General features: G+C 37.9%; 1 protein-coding gene across 49 annotated transcripts in view; it reads left to right on the top strand.

The window, feature by feature from the left end:
• Positions 1-24,309, top strand: part of EYA4 (EYA transcriptional coactivator and phosphatase 4) — a 314,555-nt gene that overhangs the window by 218,766 nt on the left and 71,480 nt on the right. For 34 of the 49 annotated variants that reach the window (XR_014803299.1, XM_084955832.1, XM_084955787.1 and 31 more), the window contains one exon: positions 16,578-16,702. The exons of 6 other annotated variants lie outside the window; for them this stretch is intronic. Coding sequence is in view for 42 of the 43 variants with exons in the window: in XM_084955832.1 (XP_084811958.1) it covers positions 16,578-16,702 (125 nt within the window). In the remaining variant the exon portion in view is untranslated. Of the gene's footprint in view, positions 1-16,577; positions 16,703-18,041; positions 18,111-24,309 lie in introns of all 49 variants that reach the window. 9 more of the 49 variants (XM_013988217.3, XM_084955779.1, XM_021087721.2 and 6 more) reach the window with 1 other exon arrangement.

The following is a 24,309-nucleotide window of genomic DNA, read 5'->3' as shown; positions in this document are numbered from 1 at the left end:
ACAATGTTATGAAATAATTTTTCTGGAGTTGAAATGGAAAAGAGGAATTTGAGTGCATGGTGTTTGCTGTATCAGAGCAAATGACATCAGCACCCCAGCATTTATCCTATAAGTATTAATAACAGCATTTTAAAGTGTTGCAGTATGTGCACCAATAAAAGCATTTCGTGACACTAATTATCTAAAATATCTCAGTAAAAAATTAATAGCTATGAATTATAAAATTATAAATGATCTCTTCTGCTGCTCTTGTGCTTCCTGGGCATTGTTAGCTCAGCCAGATGCCCTTGGAAAGGCCTCTTTTGACACTGCTGGCCCTGTAAGGGCTGCAGTACCTTCCTGCTTGATTCCTGGATACCTCTCTCTACCCACCTCGCCCACTGACTAACTGTCCCCATTCCAATGGAGAGATGTGTCTTCTTCAGATGACACTTCTGATGCCTGCTCAGCCTTGTGTGGGAGCAGAGGTAGGAATGCGATGGAGAAGTTTAGATAGGGGAAGAACAAAGGGGAGTTGTTAAAGAGGCAACGGGTTTCCAGGAGCAATAAAGTGACTGGAGAGTTTACAGTGAGGCTGTCAGAGAAGAGAAAGAGAAGGGACAGGGGAGGAGAGAGAGGGATTGGAGAGAAATCTAGGACAGAGGAACTAAGCTATGGAAGTCTGAGCTGTCAATATTTACACAAAATACACACAAAAAGATATTCCAGAACGTTAAAATGGCACCAATAACTAGAATAATGGAAAATTGAAACCTGGTTCTGCAATCATTAGGAGTATAAGCATATTTTCAACTTTATTAGATATTGCAACATTTCTTTCCAAATGTGCTGCACCAGTTTACAGTCCCACCAGAAGCATGAGCATTTACCCATTTTACCACACTCTCAGCCAACATTTGGCCTTATCTGATTTTATAACATTTGCCAGTCCGATGGGTTTGACATAGTATTTCATTGTTTAAAAATGCAGTCCCCTGATTATTAGGAGAGTAGTTGAGCTGTCGGAAGAGTGCACTTTTAAAAGTGAATTTTATTGCAAAGTAACATGGTTTTATAGCATCAAAATTAAAATGTAAAAAACCAAAACAAGAAAAATAAAATTAACCCATAATCTACTTGTAAAGATGCCTATGGTTTTTAACTTTAAAAAAACAGCCTTATTGAGGTACATTTAACTATGCATATTCAAAAATGTTCAATTGGATGATTTGACATGTATACACCCAGGAAGCCATCACTCAGTTAATATGATCAACTTATCCATCACCCCAAACCCTGTTCGCTCTGGCCTATTAAAAATTTTTCCTACCTCCACTTCCTCCACCCCCATTTTCCAGCAACCGCAGGTCTCCTTTCTAATTATTTTCACTTGCTCTGAGCATCTATCCATGGCTCATTCCTTTGTATTTCTGAGCAGTATTCTATTAAGTGGCAGTACCACCATTTGATCATTCACTTCTTAATGGACATTTGTGTTCTTTCCATTTATTGAACTGATTGACCTTTTTTAGAGAAAAAAATATATTCATAAGTTTTCTCATAAGCAAAACATTAAACATGAAGTAATACCTGTTACTTATCAGCCTGAGACAGTATCTGGCATGTATAGGTATTAAGTAGTTATGTGGTCAAAGAACTAGATATCTGTTGGCAAATCTAAAAAGTAACTAGGAAAACAAAGACAGCACATTTAAATAAAAGAGCATGAGGCAGTCGATGTGAATAGAAATCAGTGGTATTTTTTTTTCACCCCAGTGTCAGGAGGTCCCGAGCTGCTTACTTGAATGTGTTCCCTGTAATTCAAAGCAGTACATCACTCACTTTCACTGAAAACTGTCTCTCTACTTTGTTCCATCCTTCTGCCAACTAGTGAGCTCAAAACCTGAATTATCTCTGAAATTTCCCTCCCTTCACCTCTAATGAGTTTCCAGGTTCTGATAATGCAGCGTCTTGCATGAGCGCCATTGCATGGCCTCCATCATGTTTGAGTTCCGTCTCTAGCCATCTCCTGCCTCAGCTCATCAGTGGTCTTTCATCTTGTCCTCTGCTCCAGTTTTCCCCTCTTGAATTTGCCCTCTACTTGCTTATCACATTTTTCTGAAAGGTAATTTCGTCCACACTGCACTGCTGCTCTCAGCTCTCCGTTGGCTCCTCCCTGGCAGCAGACCTCAGTTCAGAGCCCTCTGCATGGATGTGAAGGAGCTCCGTGCCCTGCATCACCTACTGCCCAGTCTCTCTAATGCAGGAATATGTTTACTCCTTGCAGACATCTCATCACACTGTGCATTCCCTGTCTCCATGCTTTTGAATAAACCTGTCCTCCAGCTTCTGAACTCTCTCACTCAGGACTCAGTCTTGAAGAAACTTCTTTTATCTCTGCACACACATGCCTATGCCTTTACATACAACCTGGCGAAGTTAATCACCTCTCATTGCTGCAGCCAGTCTCCATAGCTCTGCCCTTGCACGGTGCTGTCTCTGCATCTTCCTTACTGGACTGTGACCGCAATCACAGAGTGTGGAGTCCATGGCTTTTTTTCTTTTGAATCTGTAAAGGGTAGAATGGCAGTTGCCTAGCATGCACTCAGTAAATATGTTGGGTGGTCGAAAAATATGAATAGCTCAAATTGTGGCACATAATACATATGGAGAAATGAATGTCTGACTTAAATGTCTGATCATCAAGTTGTAGTTTTCCAGCCCAAATATGTTTAATGTCTTTCACTTGTTTTCAATCCTGTCATCACCAGCTTAGTCAAAAAACATTTAAATTCCTGCCTGAATTGTTGCATCTGCTTCCAAACAAGCCTGTGTCAATAACTTCTCCCTCTTTTCTAAATCATATGAACATAGATTAGCTAGACTGATCTCCTAAAATGACTGTTTTAATTACAGTACCCCTCTCTCAGATTCCACTGCCTGCTTTCAAAAGCTCTTGCTATGCTAGTAATAATTTTTTTTTCTCTTCTCCAGCGCATATTCTCTGTTTTAGTTAGCCTGTCCTTCCCACCTTCCTAGGCTGTGTTCATTCCAGCTGTGTTCCAGGGTTCAAGTTTATCCTCTCGCGAGAATATCCCCCGTCCTCTTGCCTCCATCGATCTGAATCCTACTATTAATTTATGTCTTGCCGGGGTTGCGCCTGTGTGGCAGAGCCACATCTCCTATGGACTCCTTTGGTGTTTCTGATCTACAGCACCCAATTTCTAACTACATAATAGTCAGTCTTATTAAATGGGTGAAACACCCATTGAAAACATTTTAAAGTGAATGATGGTTATAATATAAGGGAATGTATGTTATTCTGTCCCACTCTACAATGTAAGTTCCACAAAAGCAGAGAATTTGTGTCCATTTTGTTCACAAAGGAAAACTAAGGGCCTGAACATCCAAATAGCTGTCAAATAAATAAAGGTATGAAATTGTCTCCTACATGGTGGGGAATCAAACAACCTTTTCTTCAGAAAAAGAACTTGGAAGGAAATATGAACAAGCTTGAGTGATTCCTGAATTTTAAAGAATGTGATATTTTGAAGGTCATTTTTTAAGTGAAATTACAAGACCAGCAAGCTGCCGTATTCATTTATCTGAAATGTAGTATGTAAATTCTGAATTTTAGAGGAGCTTAAGAGAAGTAGTGATTTCTCTACCTGACAGTGTCAATTAGTCCGTTATATGTGTTCTGGAATTCTTGTGCATTAATATTAGATGAAATTAACTCAAGATCATTCTAGTACAGTTCTAGACTGATAGTATGTACAAAATGATATGAATATATTCTAGCTCAGAGTAAATAGAAGCCAATTCTTAGATTCCGAGGCAAATGATGATACTTATATTTTGCCCTGGATAAGGTCATCTACCAACACTTTTCTAAATCATATAATTGTTAAAAGAAGAAAATCATAACTCACTCTTGCAAAGCCCTTAGTCCAGAATATGGCATGTAATACATATTTGTTCAATATTTGAACTTAAGCCACTAGAGAACTTTTTTTTTTTCAGGGGGGAGGAGGGGATAAGAAGGGAAGTGACATAGTTATAACTGTATTTGAGAAAAATAATTCTAATGATTGTCTGGAGGATGATTTGGAGAAAAGATAGAAAAACCAGGACACTGTCTGTTCATTCATCAAGGTATGGTCAGAGCACCTACTACTTGGCATCCACTTAAGAATGAGTGAACTGCTAAGATTCTGTATGATGTGTATAGTATGTAGCAAAGATTAGGTGAAGGATTATGAAACTTAATTTAAGTACTGATTAGGATGAAAAGGAGTGAATGTTTTGGAATCTATTTAAGTACTGAGAGTATTTGGTGAACTTTGTAAAGACTGAGGGCTTCAGGATATCACCTAGGGTTCTGATTTGAGTGACCAATTTAATAGTTAAAGAGTATGAGTGGGTGTGAAAGGGATGATGATGGGTTTAGCTGTGGACCTAGAACTTGGGAAGAGTCTGTGTGTGAGCCCTTTGGAGATCACCAGTGTGGCATGGTAGATCAGATCTAAACCTTAGAAGAGATTTGAGGACTGAGAACAGAGGGATTTTGAATTGATTAACAAAAAATAGTTACTGAAGACTAAATACACTGTGAGATTATAGACATCAAAAGGTTAAGAAGACAAGGACAACCCACAAAAAAGTCTGAAAATTAACGTCTAATATGACGTCAAGAAACCAGGAAAGAGTAGTTGTATCAGTTAAGATGGTTTCAAGTGCAAGTAATAGAGAAGCTGACCCAGCTAGCTTTAAACAATAAGGTAATTTATTGGTTCACATAACTGGCATTCCAGAGGTAGAATGGCTTTGGAGTAGTTGATTAAGGAGCTCAATCACTTCATGGAGAAAGCACTTTTCTTTATCTCCTTTTGCTATGCCCTCCAGAGTTTTGGATTTGCCCTAAGTCTGTTTCTGCTGTGGGGATAGAATGACGGGGGGTAGGAATCAGAATTCCCTCATTCATACCCAGCTGAAGAATGCAGTCTGGGTCTGGAAGTTCTCCTGGAAATGTGGAGAGGAACTTACCCACAAGTCTCCAGCAAAGTATTCCTTGGGTCCTGTTGGCACAAATGGTTATCTTATGATTCCTGAAACAGTCATTCACTTCCAAGAAGAATCAGGCTGCCACCTCCTCGAACTGAGGGTAGATTTAGCTTTCCCCAAGACACTGGGCTCTGTTGGTAGGAAATGAATACTTGGACAAAACTGAAGATTCTTTTAGGTAAAAGGAAGTGGAAAATGGTGAGCCCATAACCGGGCAACAGGACAATGGCAGAAGTATTAGGAAAGTCTAGGAGGAAGAAAGTTTGAGGAGGAACCATTCACAGTGCGAAGTGCCAAAGAGGGGCCAAACTAAGACTTAAAACCATAAAGCTCATTCAGGTAGCAATGAGGAGGACTCATTACTAGGTAGCCTCTGGAAACCAACTGAAGCAGAGAGAGGATGTGCGTGAGGTGAGAAAGAAAATATGAAGCATTGACTCTTCTTTGAAGAGTTGGGTTTTGAAAAGAAGAGCAGCTCAAGGGGGAAAATAAGAAGAGTGGTTTTTGTAACCATCAATTAAATGTTTCAAAGTCTAGTCAGTCTGTGGTTCCTGATCAGGTTCTGCTGAAGGCTAGTCAAGTGAACTTTGTCAACTTGCCAAGCCCTCTTGGATTCTCATCACTTTAAAGGGAGAAAGAGAAAGCTGTGGGCTTTTTGTTTTGCATTTGGTTTTTGATCTCACTGAGTTGGTAAATTTCAGAAATATTTTTAAAAAGAATATAATGTTTTTATTTTAGGGATGTGTGTATATGTGTGCGTAGGAGAGATTTAAATGTTGTACACCACTGAGGCTTCAAGGAATATGTTTGAGGACTGAAAATAGCGTATTTCTGCACCATAGCACGTCATTGCTTGGTGCTCTGGTCTAAATATTTGTGTCCCCCCACTCAAAATTCATATGTTGAAATCCTAACGTCCGGAGAGGATAGTATTGGAAGATGGGCCTTTGAGAGGTGCTTAGATCGTGAGGGTGGAGCCTTCGTGGATGGAAATAGGTGCCTTTATAAAAGAAGCTCCTGAGGATTCCTTTGCCCCTTCTACCATGTGAAGACACAGCAGGGAAGCACAAAACATAAACCCTCACCAGGAACTCGGCCCTGCTGGTGCCTTGATCTCCTATCATCCCAACTGTGAGCAATACATATCTGTAGCTGATAAGCTACCCAGCCTGTGGTATTTTGTTAGAGGAGCCTGAACGTACTAAGATACTTGGTCTTAAGCTAAAATTTGGATTTTGCAAAGGATTCAAGAAAATGTTTAACTTCATAAAAACTGTTTTTATTAAAACGATAGAAAAGCACAGTACCTGATACATGCTAGGCACTCATTAAAATAATTATTAAATTATCCTTTTCTTCAAATTTAATGATGAAAAAATATTAGAGATTCTCTGTCAATCAAATTGTAAAATTCTTCATATATTTTTAAATTATCAGTGAATTGATTCTAAACAGCAAAACTGTGTCGCAGAAAACCAGTGATATTGAGGTGCGTGATCAAGCCTTGGTAACTAGGACTAACCAAGTTAGTCAGTTGAAGTTACTGGGACATCAGTTCACACATACAGCAGCTATTAATTGAACACTTATGTATCAGGTGCAAGTCTAGGCATAGCAGTGAACAAAAACTCCCTTCCTCTCATGAACATATGTTCTAGAGGGAGGAAGAATTAACTAATAAATTAATATGTATTTAGTCAGGGGAGATAATTGAAGTAGAATAAAGCAGGATTATAAATGGTATAATTACAGTTTAAATTGGATGGTGGGTAATTATTGGCTGGGGCTGTTGCTGTCTTGTAAGGGCAGCAGGGAAAGGCTCTCTGAAAAGGGGACATCTGAGCAGGTGACAGACAAGGAGGATGGCCAGGGGAGTGGTGTTCCGGGGAAGAGGGAAGGAAATCAAGTGCAGAGGCCCTGCTCTGGGAGCTTGTTGGGAGTGTTGGGAGATGGGCAGGGCAGGGTTGGGGGGGAGAGTGTGCTATGGGGTGGAGATGCTCCGTGAGTGAGGGAATCACTTGGGAGCCAAGGTCTGAGAAATGGGACATCAGTGTTAACACGTGAGGAGGTGAATGACCTGAGAGGCCGGCCAGATGAGGAATTTGGGAATTACTTTAAGAAGGAGGGGAAGGCATGAGAGGGTTCTGAGCAGAAGACGAACTTGGTTTGAGTTGGCAAACCTCCACTGTAACTACCCTGGGGAGAATAGGCTGTCCTAGGGCAAGAGTGAAATTGAAAGATAAAAACATACGCAACTTTCTTTTTACCTTTTTTTTTTTTTTTTTTTGGTCTTTTTAGGGCTGCAACTTTGGCATATGGAAGTTCCCAGGCTAGGGGTAAAATTGAAGAGATAGCCGCCAGCCTGCAACACAGCCACAACAATGCCAGATTCAAGCCACGTCTGCGACCTACACCATGGCTCCCAGCAACACTGGATCCTTAACCCACTGAGCGAGGCCAGGGATCAAACCCACATCCTCATGGATACGAGTTGGGTTCATTTTTGCTGAGCCAGGATGGGAACTCCCTCTTTTTACCTCTAAGATATACAGAATAAAAATGAAGCTACCCACCTAGGAAGTTTGTCCAAATAATAGGTCTGAGAAATCCACTCTAATAAATAGGTAAGACTGGTTTGTAGTTATTGGCGTGGTAACTATTCATATAGAAATCATCCAGGGGACGATAGTGAGCCATTCTGCGTCTAACCTACTTACATATTTGGTGAACCTTGCTTTGTAGCAGGTAGAATGAGAGGCACACCCTCCCCCTTTAGCATTGACGAATTCCAACAAATTATTGAATTTAGTGCCCTAACAAGTAATGGCATTATGTTATTTTACTGTAGAGGGAGAATTACATTGTAGGTATTTTTGTCAAGCTTTTCGGTACCATTCAATGCTTTTAAGTTCAGAACATCGTGTGTTCCCCTCGAATGTTCATGGTTAGAACACATCTAACTTCATGCAATGTTTAAAAATATTTTTGGCAGTGAGACTCATGGGACAATGACCTCAAAGCTTCTCTCATCCTGCATTTTATAGGGTACCAGCAACTTACTTCTGAATTTAGGTGCAGCCACCCATATTTGCCAGGCAGAAGTTACAGAATGATTTCGCTTTGGAAAAGAGAAAAGAAAAGATTGTACACGAGCCTACAAAACACTCTTCAATTTGCTTAATATTTTTTTGCCAAGCTTTTTGTCCCAAGGGCTGACCATGGAGCATTCTTCCACCCCCACTGCCCCACAGCTTTTGCAAACCACCAGTCCTTTCCTAAGGGACCTTAACAGATGAAGCATTGAATTCTCTAGTCACTGTTACCTCCCACCTGGGAAAAAGACAGCCCTGTAATTGAATCCCAGCATATGCAGTGTCATCCCTCCCGCCTGCCCCTCTGGTGCTGCGCAAATTAAAAGATCTCTAAGGCTCAGCCTGCCTTCCAGCTGCCAGCCCCTGGTAGACATGAGGGAGCCAGAAGGGACCAGGTGGGGCAGTTTTGAGTTGCACTGAACACACAGCACAAGGAGGTTGGCCGTAACTTCCCAATGAATATTTATACCAGCCCCATTTCTCATCTTGCTCTTTGGCATGGATCAGAGTGCTGAGCTCCTGCTGATTTCAAGGGCCCCGCATTGTGTTTGGACCTGCTCCGTGAAGTATTACGTCAGATGAGAAATGGGCCCCAGGCTCCCATCCCTAAGACGGCTGGTTGACTTTTTTTTTTTAATGGGGACTATCATGTTATGGGGTCATAAGGATGGGGCAGTGGGGAGTTTCCTAACATCCCCTGGCATGGCTGTTCTGTGACTCACACAGAGCCTCAACCTCAGCTTCCTGTGGAGTGGAAATTTAATTGCTTGTAGTACGAGCTTCACAGAAGTCTGGTTGGTATATTGGTATAGTACTGCATTTTCTTCATCGTTTTCTTAGAGGTTTTATTTTTGTTTGCTAAGGTCAGGCACTTATCACAGGGCTCCCTCCTCACATTTCACATTCTGATCCCCCGTGGCAGGTGCTAACTTCCTTGCGTTCAAAGTGAATGGGTTGAGTAACCTCATAAAGATACAGAATGTCTTGGCATCGAAAGGAAAAGAGTACAGGATGCCTGTCTGTGGAAGACTTGCAGGGTTATTTAGAGAGCCCTGTAAACCTGAGACATTATTTGGAAAACCATCCATACACACACACCCCCATTAACTTTTCCTAGGTAGTAGATCACAGACTTAGATTCATGTTCCTGATCCCCAGTCCAGTGTTATGTGTAGTTTAGCATCAGATTTGCTCAAGGGAAATCATTTTTTTCATTGTTTCTTCATATGACCTTATAAACTTTAGACCAGTGACCTTTTTGTGAACTGTTGATTCTAAAATTACATTCTAAAAGCATCTCAAAAAAAAAAATCGCATGATCTCCTTAGATGACTAAATGTAAGTAATTAGAAAGAGGGCTGTGATCATGAAAATCCAGCATAAGTTCTCTAAGCAAAAGCCATACCAGAGTATCCACAGACTTTTCATGACAGCAATACCGGAAAAAACAAAGGCATGCATTATATTCTTAGTACATACAGGATTAAACAACATGAGTCTCAAAGGATCTTGATATATTTCTGAGGAAAAGGTAAAAAAATAGAGATTGAAAGATAGTACTGCTATTAGCTCAATGACTATTTCCCAGTGATAAAGATCTAGAGCTATAATGCTGGTGCCTTCTTCAAGACCTGTTCTTGACATTGGCCTGTTCCTCATGTTTATTGTGATTTGGCCATGCATGCATGCCAAGAATGTTTCTGGGTGTCATGGCACCAGGAATATACTGAGCAGCAGAGTCAGACTCGAACAGGATGAGCTGAAACTGGACACAGTCCAACAAGATAGCATTTAAGAGGAACACGTGGAAAGCTGTTCCAGATACCAACTGCAAGTGTTGTGGCTGAGAAAAAACAAGGCTCTAAAGCATCACACGGGACAGATCACAGGGGTTTGGTTGGCTAGGTTTCAGCATTTGTTCATACTGTAAAGTGTCTGATAGCAAAGCTAGTGTCCTTTTCAACTATATTGACGGATCAGAGTGACAGTTGTGATATTCTTGCTACATTTTATACCTTTATGGACTCCGAGTTGGGACATTCCTCTTTGATGTTTGAAGGGCAGTTATGGGAAAGAAAATTTAGACTTGACCCATGTCAGTGGGTTAAATTGCTTTTGGGTCCAAAGTTGCAGAAACCATGGAGGAGAAGACTTTCTGATAAAAAGAGTGGGCTGAAAATGAAATGAACTGCTTCTTAATGATTTCCCTGATACTGCAGATTTTCACACAGACAAATCAGACAGGTATTGACAATGTTGCAAAAGTGATTGTGGTAAAAACCAACGTTTATTAAGATGCATTATGTGCCAAATTCTGTGGAATTTGCATGTGTGATCTTATTTAATTTACTCAGTCCCCCACTGGTGGGTATCATTAACTCCATTTTGAACCTTAAGTCCAAAGACTGGTAAGATGGAGTTTAAAACCCAGGTTTCAGTCTGTAGTACAAGCCCTTAACACTGGATTCATAGTCTTGCTCATGAAGTGGTATTTTTGCATTCAAGGACATTGAGTATCCCTTCAGACCCCCAAATCCCATCATTTTCATAGGAAGCCATCGTTACTTTGCATATTATGCCAATGCTTTGCTCTTTTAAACATTCATTTGCTCATTCAACATTCTAGCATTGACTGACCCTCAGTCATTCATCCAGTAGTATGTTTGATCGTTATTGGCAGTTTTTTCCTTAGAAAGAATCTATATATTTCTTGGTATAACTAATCACGTTAGATGTTTTGATCGTGGCATTATGGCTTTATTCTTCTGCTTGCTAGAGAGGAATAATTTCCTGCTTCATTAACCAAGGTTTGTAACTGATCTGGCAGAAACTTGAGTCCAGTACTATTCAAATAATGAACTCATTGGGCTTTTTCCCTTCTGTTTTCGAAGTAAAGCAGGGGGAAGCTTTGAAAATCTAAAATTAGAGAAATGCTTCAAAGGTACATTTTTAAAATACTTACTCACATTTCTTGGGTGGGGAGAGCATGTTTTGTGGGGATATCTGTTAGAGTCATTGTGAGGAGAGGGCCAGAGCTGCAGGTCTCAAGTCTGGAGCTGTAAGGAAGCCCTGGAAAGGAAGGACCGCAAAAGTGTCCAGAGAACAGCGTGTCCATGGCTTTATTTGCTGTTACTCCAGGGCCTGAGGTCACTCTGGCAGACGGGTCACTTACACTGCAAGCATCCAGACTGGCCTTGGGGACAGGCATGAGGTCACCGGCAGATGGTAAGAACAGCTCCCATTATTCACGGCCCACTTCCCTGATCCTTGTTATTAGAGGTCTTCTTCCTTCAGTATTTCCTTTTCTCTGCAGCAGAACCCAGCTCGGACCTTGTCTGCTGAAATGGGCTAGTGAGGGCCTGTCTACCCAATCAATGACATAGACACTGTGCAACAGAGAGCATCCGCATCTCCCAGCCTAACTGCCAGGAGAGAACACTGGCTTAGAGCTGCAGCAGGGACAAGGGCTCCTTGGCTCCTAATCTGAAATATGTTGGCTTAAAGTGGACCTGTGTGCTTTTTTTCTGGAAAATGGGAATTGATACCCAGTAGGGACATGCCCATGACTTTCATCTACTCTTTGTCGACCAAATCACTTTATTATATTTTTTCTTGCACAGTGGTTTTCTATATCCACACAGAACATCTTCTTCCCTACTCTCTCATGTACACACACACACACACACACACACACACACACACACTCATTTGGGAGACCTAACACTGCACATGCAACCGTGAAACCTTCCACACACATAGACATCAGAGAGCTAATCCCCCTCACTCTCCACCTTGCTCTCTTGCCAGCCTCCAGGCTCTCAGAAGATACTTCACCGATTCCTAGAAATGCCCCTAGATGCTCAAGCAGTATTTGCTAATCTAGAGAACACATGACTCCAAGTAACTCAAATCACTTTCATCAGCATTTGTCCTATGCCTATTTTATTATTCATCCTTAGCACTCACTAAGTACTCTGCACAGTTTTAAGTGTAGAGGGCAAAAACAATGAATGAAACAAAATAATCCCTGCCCTAGTTCAGCCTCCACTCAAATTATTTAAGTGGAAGCTGGTTTTGTTCTTCTTATTTTCCAGCTAAGGAGAATGAAGAGGCTTATATTACACAGAAAAGGAAGTTATGAGCAAAGCAAATACCTGAACTCTTGCCCTTAAATGCATTCTGCTGGTCAACGTGAGAATTGGCTATTTAGGTGGACTCTGAGAGCATGGGGCATAAAGCCCTGCAGACATACAGTCCATTTTATGCAGAGAAAAGCTGGCATGAGAGTGAATGCCTTTGAAAGTCTAGGATGCTTTTGCATTTCTTGGGTCATGAAGAATTGATGGAATCTTAGCCGGTACATAAACAGGCTCTGACTCATTACCAGGCTCTGTGCAGAGGGGATCATGGTTTCTGAGCTACAGTAGAGTCTAGGTGCACACATATAAAGCAGGCTCTCCCTTGGGTCTGAAGAGGATATTTAAATCTGCTAGAAATAAATCCCATCTATGCTGCAGAAGAATGCAGACAAGAACCAAGGAAATAGCTGCATGTCACCTGCAAGTTTTCTTTCTGTTCTTTTTTTAGAAGACTTCTTGTGTTCAAGGATAAGTTCGCTTTTTATGTCATCCAGATAGATGCTAGTATTCACGTGGCCTTATGACATAAGGACTGCTTCATAAAAAGAGTGGAAAATGACATCCTGGAAGGAAAAGAGTCCCCTTTAAATATGGTAATGGAGATTTGACAGAATAGAGGCTTATATCTAGTTTAGTGATTTTTGAAAATCAGTCGAAGTATTTTATTGGAGGGGTATACATTCCTCATAGTGGTTTAACAGTGTGGAAGAATTAACATCTCTTTTAAAAATGGGAACATACAATATGTGATAGAACCTGGGCTCTGGCATCAAATAGGCTTAAATTCAAATTCTGGTGCTGATACTTTCTGCCTACATGGTCTTGGGCATGCTGTGTATCTTCTTTGAGCCCCAGTTTCTTCATCTATAAAATATGTGAAGTAATGTACATATGTGTTATTGTAAAAATTAAAGGACAAGTACCAAGCGTAGGCTGTGTCGTAGAATATGTACTCAGTAAAAACAGGTATCCGTTCATCATTTTCTGCTATTGAACTCTAAGGTAAAGTTTATATCATATACATTAGATTCTTATAAACTAGACTTGAAAAGAATCTGAAGTTTAACATACAGAAGAAAGCACAGGATGATTCCTGCTATATAGTTTGTAGCAATAACACATGACTGTTTTCTGAAGGTTCTATTAATTGTAAGAAATAGCAACCCACTAAAGTGAATTCAGTCAAAGTGGACTTACTATAAAGATTCAGATAATTGCATTTTGATTACCCAGAAACTGGAATGTAAGATGTAAAGGCTATACTTGTTTTGTTGTGCTAGAGCAACATGTTCCCGCTCCTCTCTGTGGTCTGGGCTCCATCCTTTCATCCCCGACTGATTTTCCTCACTTCCTCATCTTCCATGTGATTCGCATTGGCTGTGAGCCCCTACACCCCCTTGCAGCTTCAGTAATACCAATGATCAGGTGCCTCCCCAAGGACTCCTTTGAATTCATTGAAACAGAACATTGTAAATCAACTATAACTTAATACATTTTTTAAAAACCCCAGCAAATAATTTCTGAGAAGATTTTCTAGACTCCTTGAGTTCACACTCATTTTTGCCTGTTCCACTTAGTAGGCACTTAATGTACTTTATTTTATTTTATTTTATTTTACTTTATTTGCTTTTTAGGGCCACACTGGTGGCATATGGAGGTTCCCAGGCCAGCGGTCCAATCGGAGCTGTAGCTGCTGGCCTACGCCATAGACAACAATTCAGGATCCCAGCTGAGTCTACGACCCACACCGCAGCTCATGGCAATGCCGGCTCCTTAACCCACTGAGCAAGGCCAGGGATCGGAACCTGCGTCCTCATGGTTGCTAGTCAGATTCATTAACTGCTGAGCCATGATGGGAACTCCCACTTAAGGTACTTTAGTTTTCTATGCATGGGATCTGCTTTCTCATTTGGATCATTAATTTCTTGAGGATACGTTTCGTCACTCAGCAATCCCAACACCTGTGACAATGCTTTGCATGTGATAAGCAATCATTATTTGTTTGTTCAGTTCAATTAAAAATATTGGTTTTTACTTCCACTTTGATTTTTTTCATTTTAAAAAAGTTTTATTGAAATACAGTTGATTTACGATGCTGTGATAATTTCTGCTATACAACAAAGTGAATCCGTCATACTTACATACTCATCCATTCTTTTAATTAAAAATCTTTATGTTGGGTGGGCCCAGTAGAAAATAGTCAAATCATAACATTCATTGTTTACTATAATTAAACCCATTATCAGGAGCAGTCTACCAATAATTCTTTGTGGGGTTTCTACCATTCCCCTCGGTGTGTCTTTTTTACCTGGTTGGCATAAAGCTTTCTCTTTATCTTAAGAATTTGAATTTAATATGCCAAACATTTGGTTTTCTTTTTCTCACTTATTGTGTTTCAAGTCTCTATGGGTTGATATTTTTCATTAAATTTGGGAAAAATGTGGCCATTATTCTGTCTCATTCCCTTTCTTGCCTTCTTCTACAGGTTACAAATACTTGATTCAGTATTTTTCCCCAATATTTTGTCTCTCTGCATCAATTCAGATCATTTATATTAGCCCAGTTTCACATTTACTGATTTTGTGTGTGTGTGTGTGTGTGTGTGTATTTTCTAGGGCCTCACCCTTGGCATATGGAAGTTCCCAGGCTAGAGGTTGAATTAGAGCTGTAGCCGGTTGCCTACGCCAAAGCCACTTCAACACGGGATCCAAGCCATGTCTTCCACCTACACCTACACCACAGCTCATGGCAATGCCAGATACTTAACCCACTGAGCGAGGCCAGGGATTGAACCTGCGTCCTCATGGATGCTAGTTAGATTCGTTTCCACTGAACTGCAACGGGAACTCCAAGACTGACTATTTTTAAAACATGTTTCATCTATATTTATGAGAAACATAGACCTGTAATTTTTTTTTTTTCTTGAATTTGCCTTCGGCAGGTTTTGGATCAGGGTAATTCTGGTCTGTTACAATGGAATGAAAAAATGTTACTTCCTATTTTTTCTAAGAGAATTTATAAAAGATTGCTGTTATTTTGTTTATTAGTGTTCACTAATGAAACATATGACCATGGAGTTTAAATGTTTAATTATAAATTCAATTTCTTTAATTGGTATAAGACAATTTTTTAATGATTTTTAGGTATAGAACAATTTTTAAAAGGTATTAGAACTTTTTATAGTTTGTCTTTCAAGAAAGCCTGATGTTATCTAAATCATTGTGTTATTTGGCATAATATTATAATATTCCCTTATTATCCTTTTTAATGTCTTTAGTATTTCTAACGGTAATCTTCTGGATTTGTAAATTATCTTTATTGTTCATAGATTTTTCTGTTTCAGTGATTTCTTTTTACTGTTTCCTTCTTTCTACAAACTTTGGGTTCAGTTGCTTTTCTTTCACTAGTTTCTTAAGGTGGAAACTTAGACCACAGATTTTAAATCCTTCTTTTTTTCTCATATAACCATTTAAAGATATAAATTTTCTCACTATCTACTGCTTAATGTGCATAGCACCAATTTTTGACTTGATTTTTTCGAAGGCTTTTCTTTTTAGAGCAGTTTAGCCTTTACAACATGATTGAGAGGTGGGTTCAGAGATTTTCCATCTACCCTGCAACCCCCACCTGCATCACCTCCCCCATTATCAGCATCAGCATGTGAATGATGCACTTATTGCCAAGGATGAACCTGCACTGACACACTGAAATACCAGATCCATAGTTTACCTTAGTGTTGGCTCTTGGTGGTGTACTTTCTGTGGGTTTGGACAAATATATAACGGCATATATCTTTCATGACAATATCATACAGAGTATTTTCACTGTTCTAAAAATTCTCTGTGCTCTGCCTATTCGTCTTTCCCCCAATCTCAGCCCTGGCAACTATTATTTTTGCTGTTTGTCATATATTTTACTTCGCTACCATATTATAAATTGCACAGTTGGCTCTCTTTCACGAGTGAAGAATAAATAAGATTGTCTTTTGTATTTACCTGTAAATGTACCTTTCTGTCACTCTTCATGCCTTCCTGTAGACCTGAGGCTTTGTGTGGTTATTACAAAAGACAAGCAAATTAGGAAGCTTAACTGCTATGGAAGCTTTATTTATTTATTCGTTTGTTTTTTAATTCATTTTTAATGGACTGGCGCTTTTCCCTGGTTACCCAAAAAGTCTTAGCTGTTGGTTTCAGCTCCTCTTATTGTGAGATCACACGCACGCTCAGTAGAATGAGATGCGCAGTTTATTAAGAAATCATTGCTGACACTTCAGCCTTCTCTCTGTTGCTTGCTGCTCTAACAGGTCTATGGAAATGCAGGACCTAGCAAGTCCTCATCCTCTTGTTGGAGGTGGTGATACGCCCGGTAGCTCCAAACTGGAGAAAGCTAATCTCAGCAGCACATCGGTCACCACAAATGGGACAGGAGGTGAGTGTAGAGCCCTGAAGATACCCAGAATCACATTTCAGTGCTCGTTGTCATTTCACATGTTAGGGACCTGCTAGTAAACAAATACCTCATCAGCAATAACATAATCAGTATTATTTATTGTTCTGTTGATGTTCTTGACATTTTTGCTCCTCCTCTATAACTGGAAACATTGAGAAAGAATAGATAGCCCCTGAGCAACATTTTGGAGGCCTTTAGCAAGGCTTTCTTTTTATATTTGCCCTTGTAAATATTTTTTTAAAACAGAGAAAATGTGGCCAATGGATTTATACTCCGACCTTCCCAAAAAAAAAGAAGAAAAAGAAAAACTATACTAGTTTTTGGTTTTATTTTGAATTGTAAGAGAAAGGCTGCCCCAAATTTCTCTTAAAAATAGTTTTGCTTTAAAATGTTTTTGGGGATAGAAAAATGTCCATATCTGCTGCATTTTCTTTTCAAAGAGAGAAATACCTAACCTGTTTTAAAATAGGAATTGCATTTCTTCTGCAAATACCTGCTTACTTGATTAACCCATAATTATGCTACAACATATGGCAACAATAATAACTATTTCAAATATTCTGCCCTTTTTGTTTTTCGAAAATGCATTCAACCTGTCAGAAGATATAGTCTGATTTTTGCATCAGAATATGTTTATATACAAAGCTGCTTTTTAAATTACAATCATTTTGAAGTTTTGTAGATTTAGTTGTTTTTGTCGGTGAGTGGAAAATTATTTGAAAATTGTTTTAATTTATAAGCTATTCGTATTATTAAATATCAGGATTTGCCACATCATATTTTCTTTTCAATTTTCAATAAATATTTATGAAATTGATACACCTCTTTCCACTTACTTTAGAATAACTGAAATATAAAATTTTCTTTGTAAAGTTGTGTGGACTGCAACTTGCCTGTATTTAATAATGTTTTACATAAAACCCTTTGTAAATTAACATTTCCCTTGTTTATAGTGTTTACTTGTCTCTAAACATGCATCTATAATTTCAGCTAATTAATTATAGGATTGCAAATCTATAAGAGTGTTTAGTGATGACTTGTGGAGTAAGACTATTTCTATTTAAACCTTAACTTGGATGCAAATAATAAGATTTTTTAAAACCCCATGCATTCTAAAATCAGACCTCGAAGGTCACTAATCATCATGTATATATATTTAACTAAACTAAAACAGACCTGATAAACTAAAATGTAAGTGTCGTACCATGCAGTTATAATTTTGGCAAAAGGGTCAGAACTCAGTACAAGTATCGAAGACTAGTCTCGCCCACTGAGCAGGCACTCAGACAATGAACCCTTATGCTGTTCCTGTTCTCAGGGGACAACATGACTGTTTTAAACACTGCAGACTGGTTGCTGAGTTGCAACACTCCCTCCTCCGCAACAAGTATGAGAGATGGTGGTACACTGCATGTGTTTGGGTGTGTGGATTTGCCCTTCTGGTTTGCTTTCTGTGGCTACTTCTGTTTGCACTCCCTTTTCTGTGTTCAGTACTTGTAAAAACAAAAACAGAAACATGAACATGTCTTTTAGTTGTTTATTGATGACAGTTGGCTGTTTTTCTTATCAACTAGTATTCGAATCTTTGGTCCGTTGTGTTCTTTTCTTGGATTTTTTTCATTATGTGGCACAAATGGGGGCCTCTCTGATTGTTCTAACATCTTATCAATTTATTGGGTAGTAATTCAGCACAACTGTCACATCCATTAGAGCAGTTGAGCAGATTGCGCCGACATACAAACTCAACCTCTGTGACCTATCGAATTTCATAAATTAAATTAAATTCATAACGTGGCAAAAGATATTTCCTATTGTATAGACTTGAATACATATTCTAATTAAAATATCTAAAGTAATATTAATATTTAAAGGCCTATAATTAAAAAATAGTATTGTGATCAAAGCTGTACATTTAAAATGATAAATTATCTTAAAATGTTTTGAACTATAGATATTAACTACATTCACATATTATCTATATATAATATAGATAAAGTTTCTCCTGAACCAAAGGTTAATATGCTGTCAAAATTTAAAAAATTAAAACAAAACCATGTAACACTACTGTGGAACCACTCAATTCTAGGGTTGAAAAGAAGAGCTCAGAACCTGTTAGAATGTGCATCTCAAGCAAGCAATTAGAACAGACACAGTTTGGCTAGACCTTGCTATATTTAAATTAGAAAATATAATTAGTGAATGAAGGGAGTTCCTGTCGTGGTGCAGTGGAAACGAATCCTACTAGGAGCCATGAGGTTTCGGGTTCGATCCCTGGCCTCGATCAGTGGGTTAAGGATCTGGTGCTGCCGTGAGCTGTGGTGTAGGTTGCAGACGCGGCTCGGATCCCGCGTTGCTGCAGCTCTGGTGTAGGCCAGTGGCTGCAGCTCCGATTAGACCCCCTAGCCTAGGGACCTCCATATGCCGCAGGTGCAGACCTAAAAAGACAAAAAAAAAAAAAAAATTAGTGAATGAAGAGTAATCCATTATGCCCATTTTAAAAATTGTTATACTTTTGGTTTCCTTTTTTTTTTTTTTTTTTTTGCAATTTTGCACTTAAAATATACTTTTCCACATTTTAAAAAAATTTATCAGAACTTCATTCCTCTTAATCCCAACTCAAGGGTGTTCTTCCATAAAGAACCAGACAGGAAGTATTTTAGGCTTTGTAGACTATGCAGTCTCTGTCTTATTTATGCAACCCTGTCATTGCTATTCAAAAGCAGCCACAGGCAATACACAAATGAATAAGAGTGGTCAGGTTCTAATAACACTTGATTTATGGATCCTGAAATTTAAATTTCATGTAATTACACTTGTCAAAAATATTCTAATTCTGGTTTTTTAAAAAAACATTGAAGACGTAAAACATATTTTTAGCTCGCTGACTGTTCTGTTCTAAAGTATTAATTTAGCACAGGCAACTTTACAATAGGAAAGATATACAGTCCATATTTAGTAATTTACATCTAATTGCAAACAAAAGCACTTTTCTAAGTGTTAAACATCATGTTTTTAGTGTTAATGTTAAACAAATTGCATGACCATGTGGGAAAAGTAAGGACTTCTGTGTCCGGAGGACCAAGGATCTGAAACTTGGCACTCCGTTTTACTAGCTGTCTCATTTTGAACAAGTTACTTAACTTCTCTCTGAGCTTTAATTCCTTTCTATAAAAGGAGGATAATAACTACATTCATATATTATCTATATATAATATAGATAAACTTTCTCCTGAGCCAAAAGTTAATATGCTGTCAAAATTAAAAAATTAAAACGAAACCTCGTAGCACTGCTGTGGAGCCACTCCATTCCAGGATTGAAAAGGCACTGGCAATGCTTTTGTTTTAAATATATAGTGTATGGAAATTTCTTGGCAATGTAAACCAGTATATTTCCTTCTCCTTAATTAATAATTCAACAATAATTAAGCAATCATTTTTTAAGGAAAATAAAAAATGCAGTGTGTTAAAAGATTCTCCAGTGTTCAGTTGGATGCTAAATTCTTCTGCATTTAGAACATGCAAACTGACCACAGAGGCAAACTTTTAGTAACAAAATATTAAGTGTATGTTGATTATTAATGATACAGTCTCAGTGGCATAATGATATGATTTATTTAATGAGTTGTAATGACTGTTTATGCCACCAACTAAGTATTTTCTGCACCATGTTCCCCATTGAGAGTAAACGCTTTTATTTATAATCCTGGGTTTTATTGTTGGAACTGGATCTCTTTGTAAAAGTATTATAATAAAACAAAAGGCAAAAGCTAATTTAGTGGCTCCTCAAGATCTTTTGGGTAACTTTGAGATTTTTCAAAAAGATAATAGTTTTTATACTATAAGTGAGTTAATAACATCACCTTAATACCCTACCATACTATCTTGGTGATGTTTAAATATACTACATTATTCCTTAAAATACTTTAAAATGTTTCATCATCTTAATTTTAATTATATAATTACATCTACAGATTTATGTTGGAATCGAGATTTTTCCTTTCAAATTTTTCTCACTTATAAAATTGTTCAAACATAAGACTGTCAGTAAAAATAGAATAAATACACTCGTACCTTAGCATGTAGATCAGTGGTCAGCAAACTTTTTATGTAAAGGGTTAGTACTAAATATTTTCAGCTTCGCAGGCCTTATGGCCTCTGTTGTAACTATTTAGCTCTGCTTTCATTGCACAAAAGCAGCCATAGACAATAGGTAAACAAATGAGCTTGACCGTAATCAAATAAAGTTCTATCCATGAGCACTGAAATTTGAATTTCCTAAAATTTTCATGTCATAAATTATTCTTCTTTGATACTTTTCAAAGTGTTTGAAAATGTCAGTCATTCTTTGCTCATGAGCTATACAAAACCAGGCCATGGAATAGATTTGGCACTTGAGATATAGTTTGCCTACCTGATGTAGATTCGTGTATGCTCCTTCGTGCATACTTACTTCATGTACATGCATATACATACATGTAAATGCATGCCAATCATGTGAAAACTTATTTCCAGATATAGGAAAGAGTCTAACTTGCTTTATGGTATCTAGATACATGATTCGCTGTACTTTATATACAAAAATACTTAGATTTATTGGAAGTGCTTAGGATAGGGTTGAAAAGTGAATTTTCACTTTCTCACTTAAAATGTATCAAGTTCCTGTTATATGCCAGGCTCTGTGCTAGGAAATGGGAACCCAGTGACCTATAGAACATGATACTGGCTATCAAGGGACCAAAAGTCTAGCAGAGGGAAACAGAAAAGAAAATAATGAGTGCATAATGTGTTCAAGGTGGGTGCACAGCAGAGGGAGGGAGTATTTGATTCTACATGGAGATTAAGAAAATACTTCAAAGAGAAGATTGCGGGAACCAAGATCAGACATTCTGATGGCGTTTATGATGTTTTTCTGTATTTGAAATCTATATATCATAGAAAAGAATCTCTCAGCATTTTTCAGTATGTAGATGATGGACTCACATGGGATGAATTTGTTTCTGAATATTATGTGTGTCTGCAGCAAAGCCACCTACTATTGTGGCTCTACTCTTTTCAGGTTTTTTTTTTTTTTTTTTTTTTGAATGAAAGCCATACATTAGAAGTGTCATCAGCTTATTTTGCAAAACTAAATGCTTTATGGAAATTTAGGAATGAAAGACACTCAGTGCTCATAGGTTTCTGAGAGAAAAAAAGTGATTTAGGAAAACATAAATCATAGGCTGTACCACTTATTAAAACTGGTAGGCAGTACCTTCTTCTCCCCTGTAGTGTTATAAATTGTATCCTTCCTGATCTTCTTCCTCCTGAAGTTCTTTGAGGAACCTAAGCTCTTAGAGATGGCTGTGTTAGATTTTGTGGTTCAGGAAGGAGTGTATTTGGGATTACATATGTAGTCTCTTAAGTGGACACCAGTTTAAACACAGATTTCTGAAGATGAAATGTAAAACATAAATTACTTGGGTTACCTCTGTTTCAAGAGTTAAGCCTAATATTGCAGTAAATGACCATGAACGTTGAGTTATGATAGTACAGATTTTCTCCCAAAGCAATTAACTTAGTGAAAGGTGTACTTGAGTTCTAAAGAGAAGCTTATGGGAAATGATTACATTTACTCTGAAAATATGATAATATGGATGAAGGTTGGGATGTGAAGAGAGAAAATCAGTGATTTAGTAGCCATAGATGACACATGAAAGTAATCACATAAATCTTGAATTAGATATTAACTATTTTGAATTAGATATTAACTATTTTTAAATCTTGAATTAGATATTAACTATTTTTAAAGATATTAACTATTTTGAATTAGGTATTAACTATTTTTAAATCTTGAATTAGATATTAACTATTTTTAAAGATTAAAAATAAAATCTCATATCAATATAATAAAATTACATTGACTATTTGGCTTATAAAAAACATCTAAGGAGTTCCCTCTGTGGCACAACGGGATCAGAGGCAACTCTAGAGTGCTGGGATGCAGATCCCATCCCTGGCCCTGCACAGTGGGTTAAGGATCTGGTCTGGCCATAGCTGCGGCATAGGTTGCAACTGCAGCTCAAATCTGATCTCTGACCTTGGAACTCCACATACAGCCGGGTGGTCAAAACAGGAAAAAAAAAAAAATCTAGGTTGCAAGTGGATAACTAGTGTGCAGGAGGGCCTAAAAACAATTATTTCTTGAAGTAATAGTTCTGTACAAATCGCTGTATATACATGGATAGTTTTTTCATCCCAGCATTTAGGAAATGAATTTTAAATCATTTATTTTTTAGCATATAGAAAAATAAAAGCAACAACATTGTCTAACCCAAGACCTCGAAATATGATTGCTGCTTCTGAAATAAAAATTTTTATTTTGTAAGTTTGAATTTTGTTGAAAAAGAGGATGCTTTTCTCCTATAGGTTATTCTTTCCATTTTATAGCATGTAATGATATTAGACACTATCCTGAAAATGAGTTAAAAACCCTGTTTAACTTCAGTCCTAATTTAGGAAAAATAAAATACAGTAAAAAAAAAAATACATTTGAGCGAGACAGTGAATATACACTCATAGTCTTTTGGAATGAGAATTTGTATAAGTTTTAGAAAACAGATGCATAAAACTAGATTCGTTTTATTGGTGAACCTCTTTCCGGTAGAGCCATGAACATGTTAAATGAAAAAAAAAAAAAAGTTTCTTGCCACTAGAAAAGTATATGGTATATCTTATTTAAAGTGTGGAAACAAAAAGCAAGATAAAAGAAAATGGAACACAAATCAAATATATTCAAACCTTTAGTGAAAATTACTTTCATTTTTCAAACTTTATAATGATCATGTTTACTTTATATTACCTTTTTTTGTAAATATTAAGGCACTCTTTGTATTTAAACATTTTTTAATAAATCAGCTAATCATATAAGGCATGTCTACTACTGCATTTCCTAATCTTAAAAAGAATTATTACTGGATATTTCTTTTTCTATAAAAATCAAATAAAAGTAATTTAGCATCTTACTTGGAGCTCAAGAGATGTTTGCTGTTACTCTCTTCCTATGAACATAAGTGATTTTCTGTAGCAGTGTAATTAATTTCCTCTCTTTTCCTTGTTTCTTTTTTTGGCCACACCCATGGCACGTAGAAGTTCCCAGACTGGGGATCTAACCAACCGAGACATGGCAGTGACAGTGCATAAAATCTTTAATCTCTGGGCCACCAGGAGTTCCCATCGCTCTCCCCACCTTTTCCCTATTATTCCATTCTTACCTGCATATGAAAAATAAGTTGAATTAATGTGCACCATTTGCCCCAAAATGTTAGCAGCCATTTAATTATTACTTTTAAATGCATGCATTTTAATCCACTGAGCACATCTTGGTATATATGCCTCTCTTTGTGTACCTTCAAGGGGTACATTTTCTCAGTTAAATGAACTTTGTCTGTCTTTGACTACAAGCAGACCTTTAAAATGTTGACGAGAGATGTTTCCAGGAAAATGAATGCAACCACAAACTCTCTCTCTTGATTTTCTTCCTTTTCCTTTTGACCACCTGAAACTTTCAAATTGAGGAGATTATAATCAACATCAATACTACATTTTTG

The sequence above is a fragment of the Sus scrofa genome, chromosome 1 (assembly GCF_054392235.1).
Source record: "Sus scrofa isolate SSC_HxYL_T2T_F1_AM1 chromosome 1, Sscrofa_HxYL_maternal_Yorkshire_Landrace_v2.0, whole genome shotgun sequence".
In the NCBI taxonomy this organism is placed as follows: Eukaryota; Metazoa; Chordata; class Mammalia; order Artiodactyla; family Suidae; genus Sus; species Sus scrofa.
This window is presented reverse-complemented; position numbering and strand designations above follow the sequence as displayed.